At 49.8% G+C, this 17,440-nt stretch overlaps 3 protein-coding genes across 5 annotated transcripts in view; 2 read left to right on the top strand and 1 right to left on the bottom strand.

The window, feature by feature from the left end:
- The window catches only part of LOC124486466 (ceramide transfer protein-like), a 14,221-nt gene extending 9,616 nt beyond the window's left edge, over positions 1-4,605 (bottom strand). The window contains exons 1-3 of one of the 3 annotated variants that reach the window (XM_047048065.1): positions 3,959-4,605; positions 3,431-3,565; positions 1,067-1,183 (exon numbers count right to left, since the gene is read on the bottom strand). In XM_047048065.1, coding sequence (XP_046904021.1) covers positions 1,067-1,183; positions 3,431-3,565; positions 3,959-4,054 — 348 coding nt within the window. In that variant the 5' untranslated portion in view covers positions 4,055-4,605. The remainder of the gene's footprint in view (positions 1-1,066; positions 1,184-3,430; positions 3,566-3,958) is intronic. The other 2 variants (XM_047048064.1, XM_047048066.1) reach the window with 2 other exon arrangements.
- Positions 1,559-12,603, top strand: polk (polymerase (DNA directed) kappa). The gene is given in 17 exon segments (XM_047048063.1): positions 1,559-2,210; positions 4,887-4,949; positions 5,280-5,419; positions 5,666-5,785; positions 6,174-6,326; positions 6,857-6,988; positions 7,283-7,436; positions 7,799-7,883; positions 7,885-7,997; positions 8,088-8,212; positions 8,351-8,517; positions 8,724-8,756; positions 8,928-9,024; positions 9,741-9,912; positions 10,031-11,176; positions 11,803-11,851; positions 11,938-12,603. Coding segments are annotated over 15 exon segments (2,760 nt in total). The 5' UTR covers positions 1,559-2,210; positions 4,887-4,949; positions 5,280-5,287; the 3' UTR covers positions 12,020-12,603.
- A 256-nt stretch (positions 12,604-12,859) lies between these two features.
- Positions 12,860-17,311, top strand: ankdd1b (ankyrin repeat and death domain containing 1B). The gene is made up of 15 exons (XM_047048311.1): positions 12,860-13,122; positions 13,509-13,609; positions 13,758-13,856; positions 13,975-14,073; positions 14,186-14,290; positions 14,441-14,545; positions 14,686-14,784; positions 15,024-15,119; positions 15,262-15,360; positions 15,496-15,594; positions 15,702-15,800; positions 16,064-16,171; positions 16,557-16,761; positions 16,993-17,124; positions 17,224-17,311. Exons 1-15 carry the CDS (start codon positions 13,020-13,022, stop codon positions 17,277-17,279), a joined length of 1,605 nt encoding a protein of 534 aa, XP_046904267.1. The 5' UTR covers positions 12,860-13,019; the 3' UTR covers positions 17,280-17,311.
- The last annotated feature ends 129 nt before the right edge of the window (positions 17,312-17,440 follow it).

The following is a 17,440-nucleotide window of genomic DNA, read 5'->3' as shown; positions in this document are numbered from 1 at the left end:
TCCTGTTGGTTAAAGCACTGCTAGTTTCGGTGCAAATCGGCTGGTGTGTGTGTGTGTCTGTGCCTTGTACCTCTTGATGTTTGAATTTGTGTCGGGTGGCTGACTACAACACATGCATGATTCATCAAGAGAGGCATTTGAGAGCAGTAAAATGTCCCAGCCCACACACACACCACTGAAGTGGTTTACTCCTTAACAGCTGAACAAAACTGCATTATAGCTGGCTACGTAAATACTGTGGCCTTTGTTTTGCAGTTCAGATTCAGATCCAAGTCCAGATTCCACTTACAATTCCAGCGCTTAGAATCGCGAAAACCTCATGTGGCCTTAAACAGTATTAATGACATAACCCTTCCTCTCAAAGTTCAACAGTGCCTTAAGTCGGTATGAAAAACCTGATTAATCAGTGACCAAAACCAGATGTTATCGAAATTCTCTGAAAACAACAACAATGGCATAACTGTCCAGCAGGTGGCAGTAAAGATATCTAGGCGATTATCTAGGTTACTGGAGGTCACAAAATCCAGAAGTCAACTTAGTGCAAGCTCTGACACACTACTGATAAAGCCTTGTGGTCAGTCCCCCCCATGTAGGCATGATTCACTTTCAGCAACAACATCCCATGCCCTCTACACCAACACCGTCCCCTGGAAACCCACAACAACACACCATTGTGATAAGCTGACACGCCCTACACTAAAGCGAGCATCCGGCGCCCCCATCTGCTGGGTGTCTGAGGAGAGGGATCCCTGAGCTCTCTCCCTGGAGATTCCCAGCATTCCTGGGGGGTGCGTGGTTGAGACCCCGTCACATTCCACAGTCCCCCTCCCCCGGTTCCAGCCTCTGCTTATAACGTGATAACCCTCCCCCCCCCCGCAAACACACACACCTCGCTGACAAACATCGTTATCACCCTGATCCCGCTAGCAGTGATGCAGTTCAGCTGCTGGGGTTAGCTTCTCTCACGTACTGAACAGTAGACATACAGACAGACACACAGACAGACACACAGACAGACACACAGACAGACACACAGACAGACACACAGACAGACACACAGACAGACCTTGTGCAGCTCGATGGAGTCGATCCACTGGTTCCGGTGGGCGGGGTCCTCTGCTCTCAGGTACCACACGCTGTCGTTGACGCTGATGTCGAAGCGACACTCATCAAACTCGTGGGGCTGAGGGAGGGTGGCGAGAGAACAGACTCATTAATGACGCCAGCATGCAGTTGTGAGAGAGCAACGGGAGTGGTCTGTCTGTAAGCAGAAGAACAGACAAAGCTTCCGTCTTCTCCTGAATCCTGACTGGATGAATGGGGAACGGGGAAACAGATACACATGGACTCCATCAGTCCCTACGCGCTGTGACTCACTGACAAGGCTTTTTAATTCGAAACTCATGTGTAATGTCTCCTTCCTAAACCTCTGGCAATCCTCATAGGTCTGTGTACAACCCACCAATCCCCCCCCCCCCCCTACATTCCTCTCTGAGCCAGGGTCAGCTTAAACACAGCCCCCCCCTGGCCCCTGCCCACTCCATACCCCGCCACACCCCTGACCCGCGTCGGAATCTGTGCCTCTGGTCATCCGCCCATAGACTCCCATTCAAAATGGACTTAGGTTTTGAAGGCTTAAAAGTTTGTGCCTCTGGTCATCCGCCCATAGACTCCCATTCAAAATGGAGTGCACTGAATACAAAAGCTTCCTCTGGGGATTGGAATTGAATCTGAGTACAGTGGGGCTGCACCACTGAACTGAGACTACAGTAGCACACGGGCAGTCGCATGGGTCTGGCCTATCGCTTTCTGAGGCAACCATCTCCAGCGCTTTCCGACCGACGCAACGACTGACATTCTTGTCCTCGTTCTCATTCCGCAGCGACATAAGAGCCGGGTTATGATGTCAGTGGCGTTCCCTTCCAGTACCAGCCATCAGTAGGGCTTTAGCCTGTAGCACGCAACACTGACAAGCATGTCTCCCTGATTTGAGATACACAAAGTCCTGTGGTGTAGGACCATATCGGCCTTCACACAAAGCCCTGCACTCAACAACCCTTCCTTATCTGCCGCTCCACCAGGTGTAGAGAGAGCGCGACCTGCCCCTGTGAAAACAGTCCCGAGATTGAACCACACAAACTGCCAACCTTGTGGTTGCGGTGTCACACAGCAGTATCTTGGGAGGATTTCTACATGGCACGAAACCAAAGGTGAGGCAGCATCTGCTACAGACACACAGGGTCAATAAAGACCGAGATCAGATAACCTGATCCATTCATTTAGGTTGGTCAAAAAAAACAAGGAATCCGCTATTTATGTTACAAATGTGTTTTTTGTCAGCAAAGTGGAGAGGGCAAGAGCAACAAATGTGGTTGTGGGTGGGTCGAGGCATAAACGTTGTCCTGAATTGACTGGAAAGAACAGCATGGTACTGAGCCATGAGCCCGAGGCAGGAACAGTCAGACAAACGCACTTCCTGAACGTGTGCGAGGCCGTGCGAGAGGACAAGGCTGTTGTTGCTCAGTGGCTCACGGGATGTCTGGAAAGAGGAGAAGCGCTGGCACGCTGTCTCTTTCTGCCTTCCTCCTATCTCTGAGGAGCCCGTCAACAGGCCTCACCCTGGGATGTTTGGGCCGGCAGGCGGAGGGGAAGCTGCTTCCGTCAGACGCGCTGGTTATTAGCGTGAGGCGATTTGCGAGAGGTTTGTTCTCGACGCAACTTGCGAAGCCGTTTCTTCCCAATGTCCTTTGCACAAAACAGGAACCATGATGCTCTGTCATGAAGACAAAGCACCTTTCACTTCAGGAAACTTACTGTAACAGCCCATATACAGATTTTTTGACTGATTTAAGACTTCAATCATATTGCAGTAATACAGGGATGTAGTACATTGTTTGGCTTGGCCTTAGTACTCCATTGAAATATTTTCTAAAAGAGAATGTTTAACGAGGGTGTGGGATTTCAGCTTCTTTGACTGACAGGAGGCTAGTCTCGTGAAACCAGTGTCAAATGTCCATATACAAAGAAAGAGAATACAAAAGCTAATCGTAAGCTGCTAATAGAAGTTTATGTTACAGAGACCAACTCTGGATTTAAGGTTTTACCTTGTACATTACTATCGCTATCTGATTTTTTACTGTTAAGTGTAGTCCTTGAAATGCTGGCACTTTCCCTGATAAAAACACAGTCCTACCAGCCTCCTTACTAGTTAATATTTAGCTCTTTGGGTCTAAGAAAAAAGGGACTTGGAGGAATTACACATTCCTGGTCGAACTTGTATGGAAGAACACCGAGGCATTGTCTGAGCTGAGTGAGAAAAAAAAAACTTGAGACACTGTAATGGGATCTCTGAATTTCACAAACTCTTTCACCTGTGTCACAAGGTTGGGGGCAATTGGTCAGAAACGTATCTTAGTGAACTAATACTTACTGAAATCATAGCCTTGCTGAGGCACAGGGCCCCTCGACAGCCATATTCTCTCTCGTCCTCAGATTTATAGTAACTCAAGGTGTTGTTCTTCAATACCACCCATCGGTCCTGCCATCCATGAATGTAGTTGGTCCACTGTCAACACAAACATTACAAAAACAGAAGGGCAGGCAGTCAGCATACAACTCCAAAGTGCAACATTATGACATGACTGAGATCATGACTTGGCTCTTATCTATCACTGTGGAATGATAACATGGACAAAAATGTCAGTTGCTTTGATTGGTTAATCTCTTTGTACTGCAGAAAATGGCTGGGTTTCTGATAAAGGTTCTAAACACAAAATATGTAATCTCCGAATAAATGATGACTAGACCCATTTTCTAAACGTCTCTGATATTGGTGCAGTTTAACCTGCAGTAAATACAGTGTTGTATGTTCAAATACAAATGGTTACCGATGTCTGAAAAACACAGTCTAACACTAAACGTACAGCATAGGCAACTCTGAATAATGTGCTTGACTAACCTTGCTTAGGACACCACCGAGCTCAATAACAGGCTGTCCAGATTCCGGATCCACATCCTCGTCGGACCCTGATGAGTTCGAACTCTTCTCCGACATGTCGCTTGCGATTAGCAATAATTTATAATAAAAACAATCGGTCAATCGTCACCCAGCTTGCCTAGCTACTTGCACTAGCTAAACGCAGAATCAGATAGCATGAAGCTACCAGTATCTAGATTACAACACTAGAGACAGTCATGGAAGTAGGTAGAAGTTCCCTAGCCAGCAAGCTGTGGTGATCAAGCTTAATTTACTAAACACAATTTTACCACAACAACATGAGCTGTGTTAGCAAGCTGGCTAGGCTAACTATCTGGATCTCTTGGTTTGCAGCCTCTAGTGAAGACGTGCGTCGCATTAGCTAACCTAGCTAGAGCTAACGTCAAAAGTGAGACCGACGAGCAGAGTTACGTTAACAACACCGTGATAACAAAGATGATGCACTTCCGTAAATATACTGCATATCCTCAAATCATCGGTATGGTTCAAAATTCTTCCAGACGGATACGAAAAAGCTCTCCAAGCAAGCCAAATAACTGTAGTACGTACTAGTACGGTGTAGTGCACTGTGAAGTCTCAGGAGGGGGACGACCCAAACCACGGCCTAGTCCGTTGGTGGGTGTCATAGCCAACGGATTTGCAGAAACTGCGCAAAACACAGCTGATCTGTATATCACGCCCATCTCGAACTGTGTCGACGTTTTTGTACTTTATTAAAATGTACACGTGCATGTTTAATAACATCTAAATCTCACGCCTATCATATCATGTTATTAACGTAGTTAACGTTGTAAATGTGTATTGGTATGGAGGGATGTTTTCTGTATCTACTCTATTCTTACGCTGTAGACTACTTCCTCAAACAAAAATCCTCCTCTTAACGACGCAGATAAATTGAAAACTGAAGTCGGCGCCAACAAGTAAACTGAACAATTATGTTGTAATACCAAAGGTAAGACAACGACAACAATGCCATTATTTAATAGTGTCTACAAAGCTAAGACGTCTAGTAAACCGACTGGTTTATATTAGAGGTCTAACGCTAAACCATTAAACATTATTTGCTTTTAGCCGGGCTTGTTTAGTAGTGTGCTAGCTAGAGCTAACTGCGTGAACTTAACCACAGTGACTTTATCAAGTTTGAAAAAATATTTCCAGACAGTGCTTGGCAATGCAGACTTCCACTAGCTTCAAGCTTTCAACGTGTATGTGTACCTGTCTGTGACTGCAGTACAATACTTTTATTTTGCTCAATGATTCATAATTCACCCGAGGTCTTTAGTTTCAAGGATGGAGACTGGCAGGACTACCTCCACCAACGGAGAGGGCTTCCTCTCCAGAATGGCCCTCAATGACAACAAGGCCGGTATGGAGGGTCTTGACAGAGATAAGATCAACAAAATCATCATGGAATCTTCAAAGGTAACTAGTGAGGGAACATCAATAAATCTATGTATGGTATATTCAGTAGAAGGGTATTCAGCCATAGTACATAGGAATCCATATAAAAAGACACACATTCAGCTAAGACACAGAAAAGTATTTTGAAATAATTTATAAAACACCATGGATGCCACATTTTTGTATCAAGACTGGACATAAGTTGAAAGTTGCAAACAATGGAAGGGTCAATGCATGCACATGCTCTTTGTTTCCTGTGATGCACAGGGTTCGAGGTTCTATGAGAATGAAGTGAAGAGAGAGCAGCAGGTGAACCAGCGCGTTGAGAGGATGATGCTGCAGAAAACCCAGATCACTGAGCAACAGCTGAGCAAAGCACACACTCAGGTACAGTAGCGTCTAGGTACAGTATACAGCCAAGCACAGCTGCACTTACAAGGAACACACACACACACATATACACACACAGGAAATGTACAAACCCATACTGTAGAAGTGCATGTCATATTCTTGTTAGTTTGGCCCAACAGTAACTGAATCCCCTCACCCCTAACAAGCAGATGTATGGGCTGTTGTTATGACGGTCGAGAACTCATTGTCTGGGACAACGGATGAAAACTAGCTAACCTAGCTAATTCTGGTGCATTTACATGTTTATCAATGTACACTGTCCCTTTTCAAATAAATGCATATATACACATTATACAACCCGTGTCCTTCTTTTGGGCAGATGGTTCATTTCCTATGCCCCTAAACCTCTTCCTGTTTGCTGCAGCTGGAGAAGATGATCGCTGACCTGGAGAAAGGCCGGGAGCTGAGCCGTGTCATCGTGCACGTGGACATGGATGCTTTCTATGCTGCCGTGGAGATGAGGGACTGTCCCGACCTGAAGGACAAGCCCATGGCCGTGGGCTCCACGAGCATGCTGGTAAGGACCCTGGCTGGTGAGGACCCTGGCTGGTGAGGACCCTGGGTGGTGAGGGCCCTGGCTGGTGAGGACCCTGGCTGGTGAGGACCCTGGCTGGTGAGGGCCCTGGCTGGTGAGGACCCTGGCTGGCGAGGACCCTGGCTGGCGAGGGCCCTGGCTGGTGAGGGCCCTGGCTGGTGAGGACCCTGGCTGGTGAGGGCCCTGGCTGGTGAGGGCCCTGGCTGGTGAGGGCCCTGGCTGGTGAGGGCCCTGGGTGGTGCTCCAGGGACGACACCAAGCCCGGAAGCTTCTTCCATGTACAGCTGTGTCGGTATCACAGCACCTTTTAGAGGAAGGTCGACACTCGACTGTGATACACCATTTGTCTAGTTGTCGCTCTGGATAAGAGCGTCTGCTAAATGACTTAATTCTATATCTCATCAATATTATAGAATTTGTGATAATTGTCTTGTTTAGCTAACCCCTAAGCAACTCAATGCAACCTTGTCTTAGTTTATGTGTACCAATTATTTTCGGTGTCTTCTCTTAAGTCTACGTCCAACTACCATGCCAGGAAGTTTGGGGTACGAGCAGCCATGCCAGGTTTCATCGCTAAGAAACTCTGCCCAAACCTGGTCATAGTTCCAACCAACTTTGACAAATACAAAGCAGTGAGCGCTGAGGTAATCCGTCCTCGACTCTCTCTCTCTCTCTCTCTCTCTCTCTCTCTCTCTCTCTCTCTCTCTCTCTCTCTCTCTCTCTCTCTCTCTCTCTCTCTCTCTCTCTCTCTCTCCTCTCTCTCTCTCTCTCTCTCTCTCTCTCTCTCCTCTCTCTCTCTCTCTCTCTCTCTCTCTCTCTCTCTCTCTCTCTCTCTCTCTCTCTCTCTCTCTCTCTCTCTCTCTCTCTCTCTCTCTCTCCATACACATACACACACACACAACATACACTGGGTGTTAACTCTCTTCCCCCTCTGGAAGGTCAGAGAGATCTTTGCGGACTACGATCCTCACTTCCAGTCCGTGAGCCTGGATGAGGCGTACCTGGACATCAGTGACCACCTGGAGCGGAGGAGGAGCTGGTCCGAGGCCCTCCGCAGCCACCGCCTCCACACCATCACCCCGCCCGGAGCAGGTGCAGTCCCCTGCAGCCACGGTGGACAGGAGCTGTCCATTAGTGGCACAACAAACGCTGCACACCTCCAGATAGGATACAATGATTGATATGCAAATGTGAAGAGAAGAGAGGATTGTGCAGGGTTTAACTGTGTACGCTGGTTTCTTCCTCCTGTGTTCCGCATGGCAGACTAGGGGAAGTAAAGATTAGAACTGTCACTACTATCTCTTTTGTTTCTTCCTCTTTCTCTTCCATTAAGCATGGAAAGGGACAAGAATAAAGTTAGATCAAATTAAAGCTTGGCTTCATTTTCTTAACACGTGTCTGACCCTCCCTCTCCTCCCCATCTTTCTGGCCTCTCTCTCTCTCGCTCTCTCCAGGTGAGGGGCAGGGTGAGTTCTCAGGGCCGACAGGGCTGGAGGGGGAGGATCTCTCCCCTGTCCTGTTTGATGACAGCCCCAGCACCTCCCCCTCCGCCCCCCCCAGGCCAGGTGGTGGTGTTTGGGACCTGTGCTGAAGAGGCGGTGAGAGAAATGCGCTTTCGAATCGAGCAGAAGACCACACTGACCGCCAGCGCAGGTGAGAGAGAGAGAGAGATACTGACTTCATATTGTCTTAGTATGTTGTCATCTGTTTTGGAATATATATATATATATATCGGTGTTCCAGGCATTGGGCCTAACATGATGCTGGCCAAGGTGTGCAGTGACAAGAACAAACCCAACGGTCAATACAGACTGCTTCCTAACAGACAAACAGTCATGGACTTTGTCAAAGATCTAGCGGTCCGCAAGGTACAGTCCAGTTGATCACACTGACACATATACCACACTGCTCTCTCGGTGTGGAGGTTACAGTACATAAGTGACTGGAGGTGGATGTGACTAGCGCTGAATCCAAAATGTGTTGTGGCTTTTGTCTTGGTGTTGTAGGTTTCTGGCATAGGGAAGGTGACTGAGAAGATGCTTGGAGCCCTGGGCATCGTCACCTGTGGCCACCTCGGCCAGGAGATGGCGCTGGTGTCCCTGTTGTTCTCGGAGACGTCTTGGCACCACTTCCTCCAGATCTCCTTGGGGCTTGGCTCCACGCACATCGAAAGGTGCCATAGCAGCTATAAAATGGCAAACGACAGCCGGCGATATATTGAGACATCCAATTAACTGTGGTATAAATGACTTCCGGTTGTATTTTATTTATTTGGTCTCTCTCTCTCGCTCTCTCTCTTTCTCTCTCTCTCTCTCTCTCTCTCTCTCTCTCTCTCTCTCTCTCTCTCTCTCTCTCTCTCCCTCTCGTTTTGATTCTCAGGGACGGAGAGAGAAAAAGCATGAGCACAGAGAGGTACTGGGGTGTTCCAGCGTCTTGTCCTCAACGTCAATGATTGCGTCTTCGACATGCATCCTCTCAAGGTCTTCTCTTCCCCCTCCCCCTTCCCCCCCCCCCCCTCTCCCCCCCCCCCCTCTCCCCCCCCCCCCCTCTCCCCCCTCTCCCCCCCCCTCCCCATCCTGGCAGGACGTTTGGGGAGATGAGCTCAGCAGAGGAGCAGCTGTCTCTCTGCCAGAAGCTTTGCCAAGACCTGGCTGAGGACCTGAAGAAAGAGGCGCTGCAAGTTAATAAACACCTTTTTGTACAAGTGTGATAGAGTAGAGAAGGATTAACAACAGAACCATATTGTCTGTGTCGTAGTGGAGTCAAATGCAAATAATTGCCCTTTAGATTTGCATGTGTTTCTGCCACTGTTTGGTATTCGCCATGAACAGCCTTCATGGGGTTATTCCACAGTTCCCGTTTGGTAGATGACTCTCTGTTCAGGCTACGACAGAGCAGAGCGGGCCTTCATAGAGGCTCCTTATGGGTCGTGACACATCAGAAAACACCCACTTACTCTCCCAGAATCGATCTGCCTCTAACCAGAATCTCAGGTGGTTGCCTCAAAGGGCCGGTCTCCTTCCAATCGATAGCGAGACGAGAGGTTCTGGGCAGGGCCGGGCCGGGTCTCGATGTGGTTCCTGATACCCCAGAGGAAACGGAGGATCGTTAAGGAGACGTCAGGGAGTGGCTCTCAGCCCTCTGCCGTGTCTCCTTCTGAAGATGATCTCATTACCTGGGGAAGGCTGTGCTGTGTTGGACCCTTTACTCGCCAAGCACCGCTTGTCACGTTAGTCAGTCAGGGGCCATTTCCGCTGTTCCTGACTGTCCTCTGGTCTTACACATAAAGTTTCTCACTGTCCCTTGTCGGAGCTCATGTATACACTCATGAATCCATTCTGAAATGAATGAATTCATTTATGTGTTCACTCACCCCCTGTACCCCTCTGGGCCCAGGGTAAGACGGTGACTCTGAAGCTGAAGAACGTCAACTTTGAGGTGAAGAGCCGAGCGGAGACGCAGCCGTGCGCCTTGGCCACGGCCGAGGAGATCTTTGCCGTCGCCAAGGACCTCCTGCAGACGGAGATCGACAGCGTCAGCCCCCAACCGCTGAGGCTGAGGCTCATGGGTAATCTCCCATTGGGCCCCACCCCGTGTTAATGCCGTGGTTGCAACCCTGTTTTTACCGCTCATGTTGTACACGTGGCTGAATCTACCGTATGGCTAGACTCATTCTCTGTTTGCAGGTGTTCGAATCTCCACCTTCGTCAGCTCAGACGACAAGAAGCCCCTGCAGAAGAGCATTGTGGGATTCCTCCAGCAGGGCAGAGCCGACTCCGGTGGCCCCTCCCAAGTTCCTGCCCGAAAAGGGAAAGAAGAGCCCATCTTCTTCGAGCCTCCGGTCCAGTCCCAGACGTCCGGCTGCCCTCCCCTGGTGGAGCACACCCCGGGCCAGAGGGAGGCCACCTGGAGGGCCAGTCGGAGGGGGGTGGAGGAGGGCAGGCCTGGGGGCCAGTCCTTCTTCCAGAGAGCCCACGCCCAACGTCTCCGTCTGCAGGCTGAGAGGTGCCACGCACCAGGGGACGGGGACTCCTCCGCCGACGCGACAAACACAACCCCCCAAAGAACAGACCCGTCCTCTAAGAGCCAGACCTCCACAAAGCCAGGTCCGGACGCATCGACAGCCTCCACCCCGGGCCTCTCCTTCGAGGCCCAGGCCTCCACGTCAGCCTGGGGCTCCAGTGAGCCCGAGGCCCATGCCTCCACGTCAGCCTGGGGCTCCAGTGAGTCCGAGGCCCAGACGGATAGCCTGACCTGCCCCATCTGCTTCAGGGAGGTGAGGACCACAGACCTGGCTGTCTTTAACAGGCACATAGACCAGTGTCTCAGCGGTGTCTCCGCAGAGCCTAACCACCCCCAGCCGGACTCAGAGCCACGCTCAAACATGGAGCGAGGCAGAATACTTGGGGAGGAAGAGGCAGCTGAAAGAGAGATGAGAGCAATAGAAGAGGATATGGACTCTTCCAGAAGGCCTGACTCAGCATTCCCCAGACTGCAAGAGACCTGTACAGGGAAACCCCAGTCATTGGCGATAACAGCCCGAATCTCCCAGACAGACCGCCTGGACTCGAACTCTCCGAGAGACAGATGTGTTCTTCCAGACTCTTCTCCGGGTGTTCCTCGCGTTCCGGTCGCTCCGGAGTCCGAATCACGTGACGTCAGAGGCCCTGCCCTGACCTGCCCGGTATGTCAGGTGACCCAGCACACTGATGACCTCACCGTATTCAACCGCCATGTTGACCTCTGCCTGAACCAGGGAATGCTGCATGAGCTTGGGGGACTAGCGTCTGTGGGGCAGCCGCCTTTCTCCATCACCCACAGCGGGGTCAAAGGTCAGTGTTTAGAGATTAGCCAGGAAATCCAAAAATCACCTCAAGCACCAATGTAGATTGGTAGAGGTCATCATATTATTTATATTTCTATTATTGATTATGAATGTGAATATGGGTCAGACATACAGTATAAATCAATCATCCTGGAGACTTCCCAATCATTTCAAAATATATTAGCATACAGAGTTTAGAGCAGGTGGGAAAGCATATTGAGTTATTTGGCCCCCAGAGTAAAACTGTATACGAGGGAAACGGTAGCAGAGGGGGGGGTGAGAGGCCTAGTGGCAGTGACGGGTGCATTGTGGGCGGTGGGGTTGGGTGGAGGGTGTATTGATTCCCACGTCAATGTAGACATCTCATTTCGCCCCTGTGGGGGGGGCCTCCTCGGACCCTGCTCTCCGCGAACGCTAAACCCCTCTTCTTACCCCGTCTCCGATGGAAAAAGCTGTCTACACCGGTCTCCTCTCGACACATTCGCCTGGGAAATTGCAGTCTTTGTATCCTGGGGGTGGTGGCAGACACACGCACACACACACACATCTCTGTCTGTTCCCCAGGAGTTGTCACTCTTTCTGTGCGATGGAGTTTTCCATGTTGCTAAACGTCTGTTTGTATCCGTCCTCCAGGGAGAGAACCCCCTCTGCAGAAAACCACACATGGAGGCAAGAGCAAACGGTAAGACCGGTCTGCATGTCACCGTGTGTGCGTGCGTGCGGGTTGTGATCATATATACCCTAATGAGATGTTTGTTCGCCCTCCAGGCACGGATCATCCCTTCAACCACACGCCAAGAAGGCCAAAGCCCCGGGCCCTCAAAACACAATCGACAGGTTCTTCAGGTGACACCGCTAGGTAGAAGGTTCTGGTTCTCCTGGAAAGCTTGGGAGAAACAAACGTCGGTGGCGATGAGGAGGACCATGAGGCCTGACTGAGTATCCGCTATATCCCCACGGCCTCAAACACCCTACCTAGCTGCCGTTGCTAATGAGCTCACGTTTTTATATGTCCACGTGCCCCTCTGGCTCAGTAATAATGAACATTTTGGGTGTTATCAAGAGAATCTGAAGCCAAATTGCCCTTGCATTGAGAAAACTGAATGTATGATATTTAATATTTAACTAATAATGAGTGTTGGGTATTCATTTCTGTGAATACGGCACAATGAAGACTTTGCCACAGTGTCTGAGGGCAACATATTTCTAGCATCATGAGAGCCGTGTTGAATATAAAAGACGTGAGTCACTGTAGCACTTACTGACCTGTCTGTTGACTGGACTGTGGCTACAATCGACCAAGAATCCTAAAAAGCGTAGAAGGTCCATGTTACATTAGCATCAGCAGTACTCAGGACAACAGTCGTCTTCCATCTTATTTATGCTTGTGTGTGTGTGTGTGTGTGATTCTATTGTGGTTATACTGTGCACAAAACAAATAAATCAATTTGACTTTCTTGATTCAAATGTTTAAAAAAAAATGATGTTATGATCCATGACAAAGTGAGTCTGCAACAAAGTCTCTCATCTTAACGGACCATGTCTAAGAACGGTACACAAAACAGGAAAAAAACGACACCTTAAAAACACATGACCCATGCATGACACTGTCACCAAAGGAATGCTTGAAGGGGCGTGAGCCTTTAAAGTCAACAAAGGTCAGCCCTTCAGACATGCGAGTGCTCTGATGTCACGCTGAGCTTTGATGCTGCCCTGCATAAGGACAGGCAAAGTGCTTCACTTCATGCTTCCGTAGACCCGCGGAATCTGCCGTTGGGTCGGGAATTTGACGAGCGACGTAAGCCCAGAGTTCTTCAGCGCAGGTTGGGAGACCCAGAGGAAGGGTCCACATGGAGAAATGGGCGAGATCCGATGCCGTCCAGGCCTTCCGAGGCTTCCTACAGCCGAAGGAGCCCATCGAGTCAGGCTCCAGATTTGACCGTGAGGAGAAGTGTGAGTGCTTGATTTTTAGATTTTGTTCACGTTTGTGCATCATGTCTTTCATGAAGGGGATGCTGGAAAAAGCATAGGTGATCCTGTTAAACAGAAGAATCTGAATCCGCTTTATTCGCCAAAGTAAGTGTACACAAACAAGGAATTTACTATGGCAGGAAGGAGCATCCAAGACACTTTTTTTATACAATAAGTTCTAATTAACTAAACAATACTGTACAGAATAGAATACAGGTTAAAAATCATCAAGGCTTCAATTTGCCTAATGTTTATTCCCAGTGTTTGTTAAGTTTGCAGTTGCGGACACTGTAAAAACAAACCGTTTTGCTTTGTTTACTGAGGTAATGTTTAGTAAGTGAGTCATACCTGATGTGACTCCTTTGTAGTCCTGGATCATGAGAAGAACTTTCTAGAAGCAGCCAAGAGAGGCGATGTGGACACTTTAAAGGCCTTGGGAAAGGTAGTAAAGATCAATACCCAGAATGTGGTGAGTGTCTCCTAATTGACCCAGATCTTAACACTAGTTACACTAGTCAAGTCTTGTTAGTGAATGAATCACTTAGTGAGTGATTCATTTACAGCTCATTGTATTATAAGTGACATTCGAAAAAATGGGAAACTGCTGCATGTCCCAGGACGGCCGTGCAGCCCTGCACTACGCAGTGGCGGGTCAACACCAGACAGCTGTCAGATACCTCCTCCAAAGAAGACCCAACATCGACCTGAAGGACAAGGTCTGTCGACCCATAGGTCCAACACCTACAATAGACTGTAGCTTGTTCAGATGATCTCTGTCTATATCTGATACATCCCCTCACCCACCATATTCTCTTCCCCCCCACACACACTCAGTACGGGTTGACCGTCATCCACCTGGCAGCCTGGTTTGGATCTCTGGATATCCTGAAGCTGCTTGTCACGGGAGGTGCAGAACAGAAGGTTTTGAATCAGGCAAGGCGTCATCATAGTCCCGCGTGTCTGGGCCCTTCTTATTGGATTGGCTTTCTTCGGTCCTGGGGCGGAGATATTCATCCATTTGGGCCTTTTGGATGTTTCTCATTAGGAGGGATGGAACATCATGCACTGCGCAGCCATCAACAACCACACCGACATCGTCGAGTACATCGTCAAAGACCTGCAGATGAAGGAGCTGGACAGGAGAGACCAGGTGAGCTCCCCGTCTGCCTGTACACATCCCTCACCTTACCTGACCCCCGCAGCCCTCAGTTCACCACGCAGGTCACGATGACACGTACAGCAGAGTCACTGTTTCTTTGCTTTTGTGTGACTCCACCCTCCCATGCCCCCTCCCTGCCAGGCCGGACAGAGGGCGTTTGCCCTGGCTGCCAAACACGGCTGCGATGAAACGCTCACGTTGCTGATGGACGAGGAGTACAACATGGCCACCATGAGGCCAAACAAGGTGAGAGAGAGAGAGAGAGACTGTGAGAGAGAGAGAGAGACTGTGAGAGAGAGAGAGAGAGAGAGAGAGAGAGAGAGAGAGAGAGAGAGAGAGAGAATGAAAGAGATTATAATGTGTTTGTCCTCCCTCCCTCCGGCCAGAACGGCGACACACCTCTCCACCTGGCTGCCAAGAACGGTCACCTGAGCACCGTCCAGCTCCTGCTGCAGAGCTTCGAGACCCGGAACCAAACCAATAAGGTGGAGACTCCCTCTAATCGTGGGATCTTATTGGTCGAATGTGACAGCAAGCCGAATGACTATTCCCTGCTCGGCAGCTTATCTGCATATCTGACCTTTGGCTAATGCTCCCGTATCGCACTGTGATCTGAAGCAGATGTCAAACTGAATCTGATGGTGTAAACCACAGCAGGTATCAGATTCGATTGGATCAGGCTGACTTTGTCCTGATCTATAACCCCGCCCTCCTCTTCCTGCAGGCTGGGGAGACAGCTCTGTCCCTGGCCGCAGACAGTGGCCATGAGGACTGTGTTCTGGCCCTACTGGAGGCAGACTGTGACCCCAACATCACCACGGTACAGTACACGCACAAACCACATTCCAAGCACAAGCCAATGACAAAGCACAAGCCATAGCTATTTTCAATCTGAATTTGACCTAAGTAAATACTTTGGGATATTTTGATATTTCTTACCTAGCTTGGAATTCTTCTCTCAGGCAACACGCAGTACACTACATCAGATTTCAGAGAGGGGAGACGAATCAATGATCCGAGTCTTCCTACAGAACTCAAACCTAATGGACGTTCAAGACCAGGTGAGTTCCGAGCAACCCAGACAAACATAGTAGTCCTTAACTCGACCAGTTGGCTGTTATAATTCAACTGACCATCAGCTGATTCATTGAGTGACGGCATGTACCGACAAGGTGTGTGTGTGTGTGTGTTGCCAGTACCTCCAGAGCCCTCTTCACGTGGCGGTGAAGAACTCTCAAACCACGGTCATCTACGCTCTCCTGAGGTCCGGGGCCAACGTGAACCTCACTGACCAGGTACTGGAGCTAAACACCAACCCCACCTCCCTTGACTCTTACCTGTCGCTTGTTCTTGACCAGGAAGATGACGTTGTCGTCGTCTGTTTTCCTGCCTTTCTCACCAGAGGTCCCAGACCGCTCTCCACCTGGCGGCCGAACTGGGCCGGGCTGATATCGTGGAGATGCTTCTGAAGGCAGGGATGGACCTGGCCATTCAGGATAGGGTGAGAGGACCCGCTTTCCGTCCCTGTCGTTGAACCCTCTGGCTTCTCACATACGGCGGCGGCGGGTGTGAGAGGAGACTTTGCGGATGGCAGACGTTTTGGCGTTGATGCGCTCGCGCCGTACGCGTTCATCCTAGCTGTTTGTGTGGGCAGTCGTGAGGACACTTCTGACTGATTACTGGATGTCTTTTTTTTCTCTCTCTCTGTCTCTGTCTCTCTGTCTCTCTCTGTGTGTCTCTCTCTCTGTCTCTCTCTGTGAGCAGCAGGGTAAGACAGCCCTGGGAGTTGCAGCTCGAGCCGACGAGGTCCTCATCGTGGACATGATCATCAAAGCAGAGAGATACTTCTCGTGGAGGAGCGCCATTAGCCTCGTAGGTCCTCTTAACAGGTCTCTCCAGTCCTGTGTTTGCATGCCCTTTTAATCCAGTTACCGGGACTCGAAAATCAATCATTTACATTCACCACTGCAGATTCATTTCCAATGTCACAGCAGAACACGAATCCACCCTAATCCCATTAACTCCATCTGAGGGAGAGGGGGGGGGGAGAAAAATGACTTATGGACCTAAAAATTTTGACAGCCAATTTCAGTGTCAATTTGTTCAGCCGCATACGACGGGCAGAACAAGCAGCCGTGGTGTTTGATGATCACCGGGCTCGCGTGGGCCGTCCGCTCCACGTTTCTCAGCCCCCCCCCGGCCTCCGGGGCCTGTGGCCTTTCTCCGCGAAGTGACATGATTCGATTACCCCTTTCAGACCCACTCGGAGCTCAACGACGAGAGCCTTCACGGCCAGTCCCCGCTGACGTTTAAACTGGACCACCGCGCCGAGACCAAGCACATGCGCGCCACCGCCTGGCGCCTGGCGTACAGGTTCCTCAAGCCACGGGCCTGGAAGAAGCTGGCGTCCTACTGGGGCTTCACCAAGCAGCAGGTGGAGGCCATCGAACATCAGTGGACAGGTGGGGGATGGGTTTGGTCCGGCGATAGAACATTTGACTGCAGATCTAGAGGTTGCTTTGGGATAAAAGCACCTGTTAAAGGAATATATCATCCCCTCTTCTGGATTGGCGCATGTCCTATCATGCAGGTCTCCTTAAACATGACTTGGAGAGCCATCCAGTATATTGATGCCCAGCCACTGTTTTGTCGAGAATCAACAGCGTGTGTTTGGGTGTGTGTTTTGGGTGTAGGTGAGCAGAGCTACCAGGAGCATGGGAACAGACTGCTGCTGATCTGGCTCCACGGGGTGGACATGGCAGCCAAGAACCCAGACAAGGAGCTTTACCAGAGCCTCGTATCCACCGGCTACAAAACCACAGCAGGTGCGCTACCATGTCTTCTCTATGTGAACCGGCCTCCCCCATCTAGCGTAGGGATGATAGATGGATATAGGAATTGGTTCTTTTGTTCCTGTCTTACAGATAAGATGAGAATGGAGACAGAGAGCAGGTGGATGAGTCATTGTGTTCCGTCCTGATGCTGACTGTCTCCCTGTCTGTGGACGATGATGCTGGTGATGATGCTGTGTGTGTTCATGATGTTGGTCGTGGTTCACTCACGTGCCATTTGTCATTCATTCAAGATTTATTACAGTTTGGGTCATTCGAGTCACATTGCGACTATACAGATTTGCATATT

This window comes from Hypomesus transpacificus, chromosome 24 (assembly GCF_021917145.1).
Source record: "Hypomesus transpacificus isolate Combined female chromosome 24, fHypTra1, whole genome shotgun sequence".
NCBI classification, from domain to species: Eukaryota; Metazoa; Chordata; class Actinopteri; order Osmeriformes; family Osmeridae; genus Hypomesus; species Hypomesus transpacificus.
This window is presented reverse-complemented; position numbering and strand designations above follow the sequence as displayed.

Excerpts from the sequence above, each read along its gene's own strand:
- ankdd1b (XM_047048311.1), top strand. The coding sequence starts at position 13,020 with ATGGAGAAATGGGCGAGATCCGATGCCGTCCAGGCCTTCCGAGGCTTC. Across the intron at positions 15,120-15,261 it reads GTGACCCCAACATCACCACG|GCAACACGCAGTACACTACA; the intron begins GTACAGTACACG and ends TTCTTCTCTCAG. Across the intron at positions 17,125-17,223 it reads CGGCTACAAAACCACAGCAG|ATAAGATGAGAATGGAGACA; the intron begins GTGCGCTACCAT and ends CCTGTCTTACAG.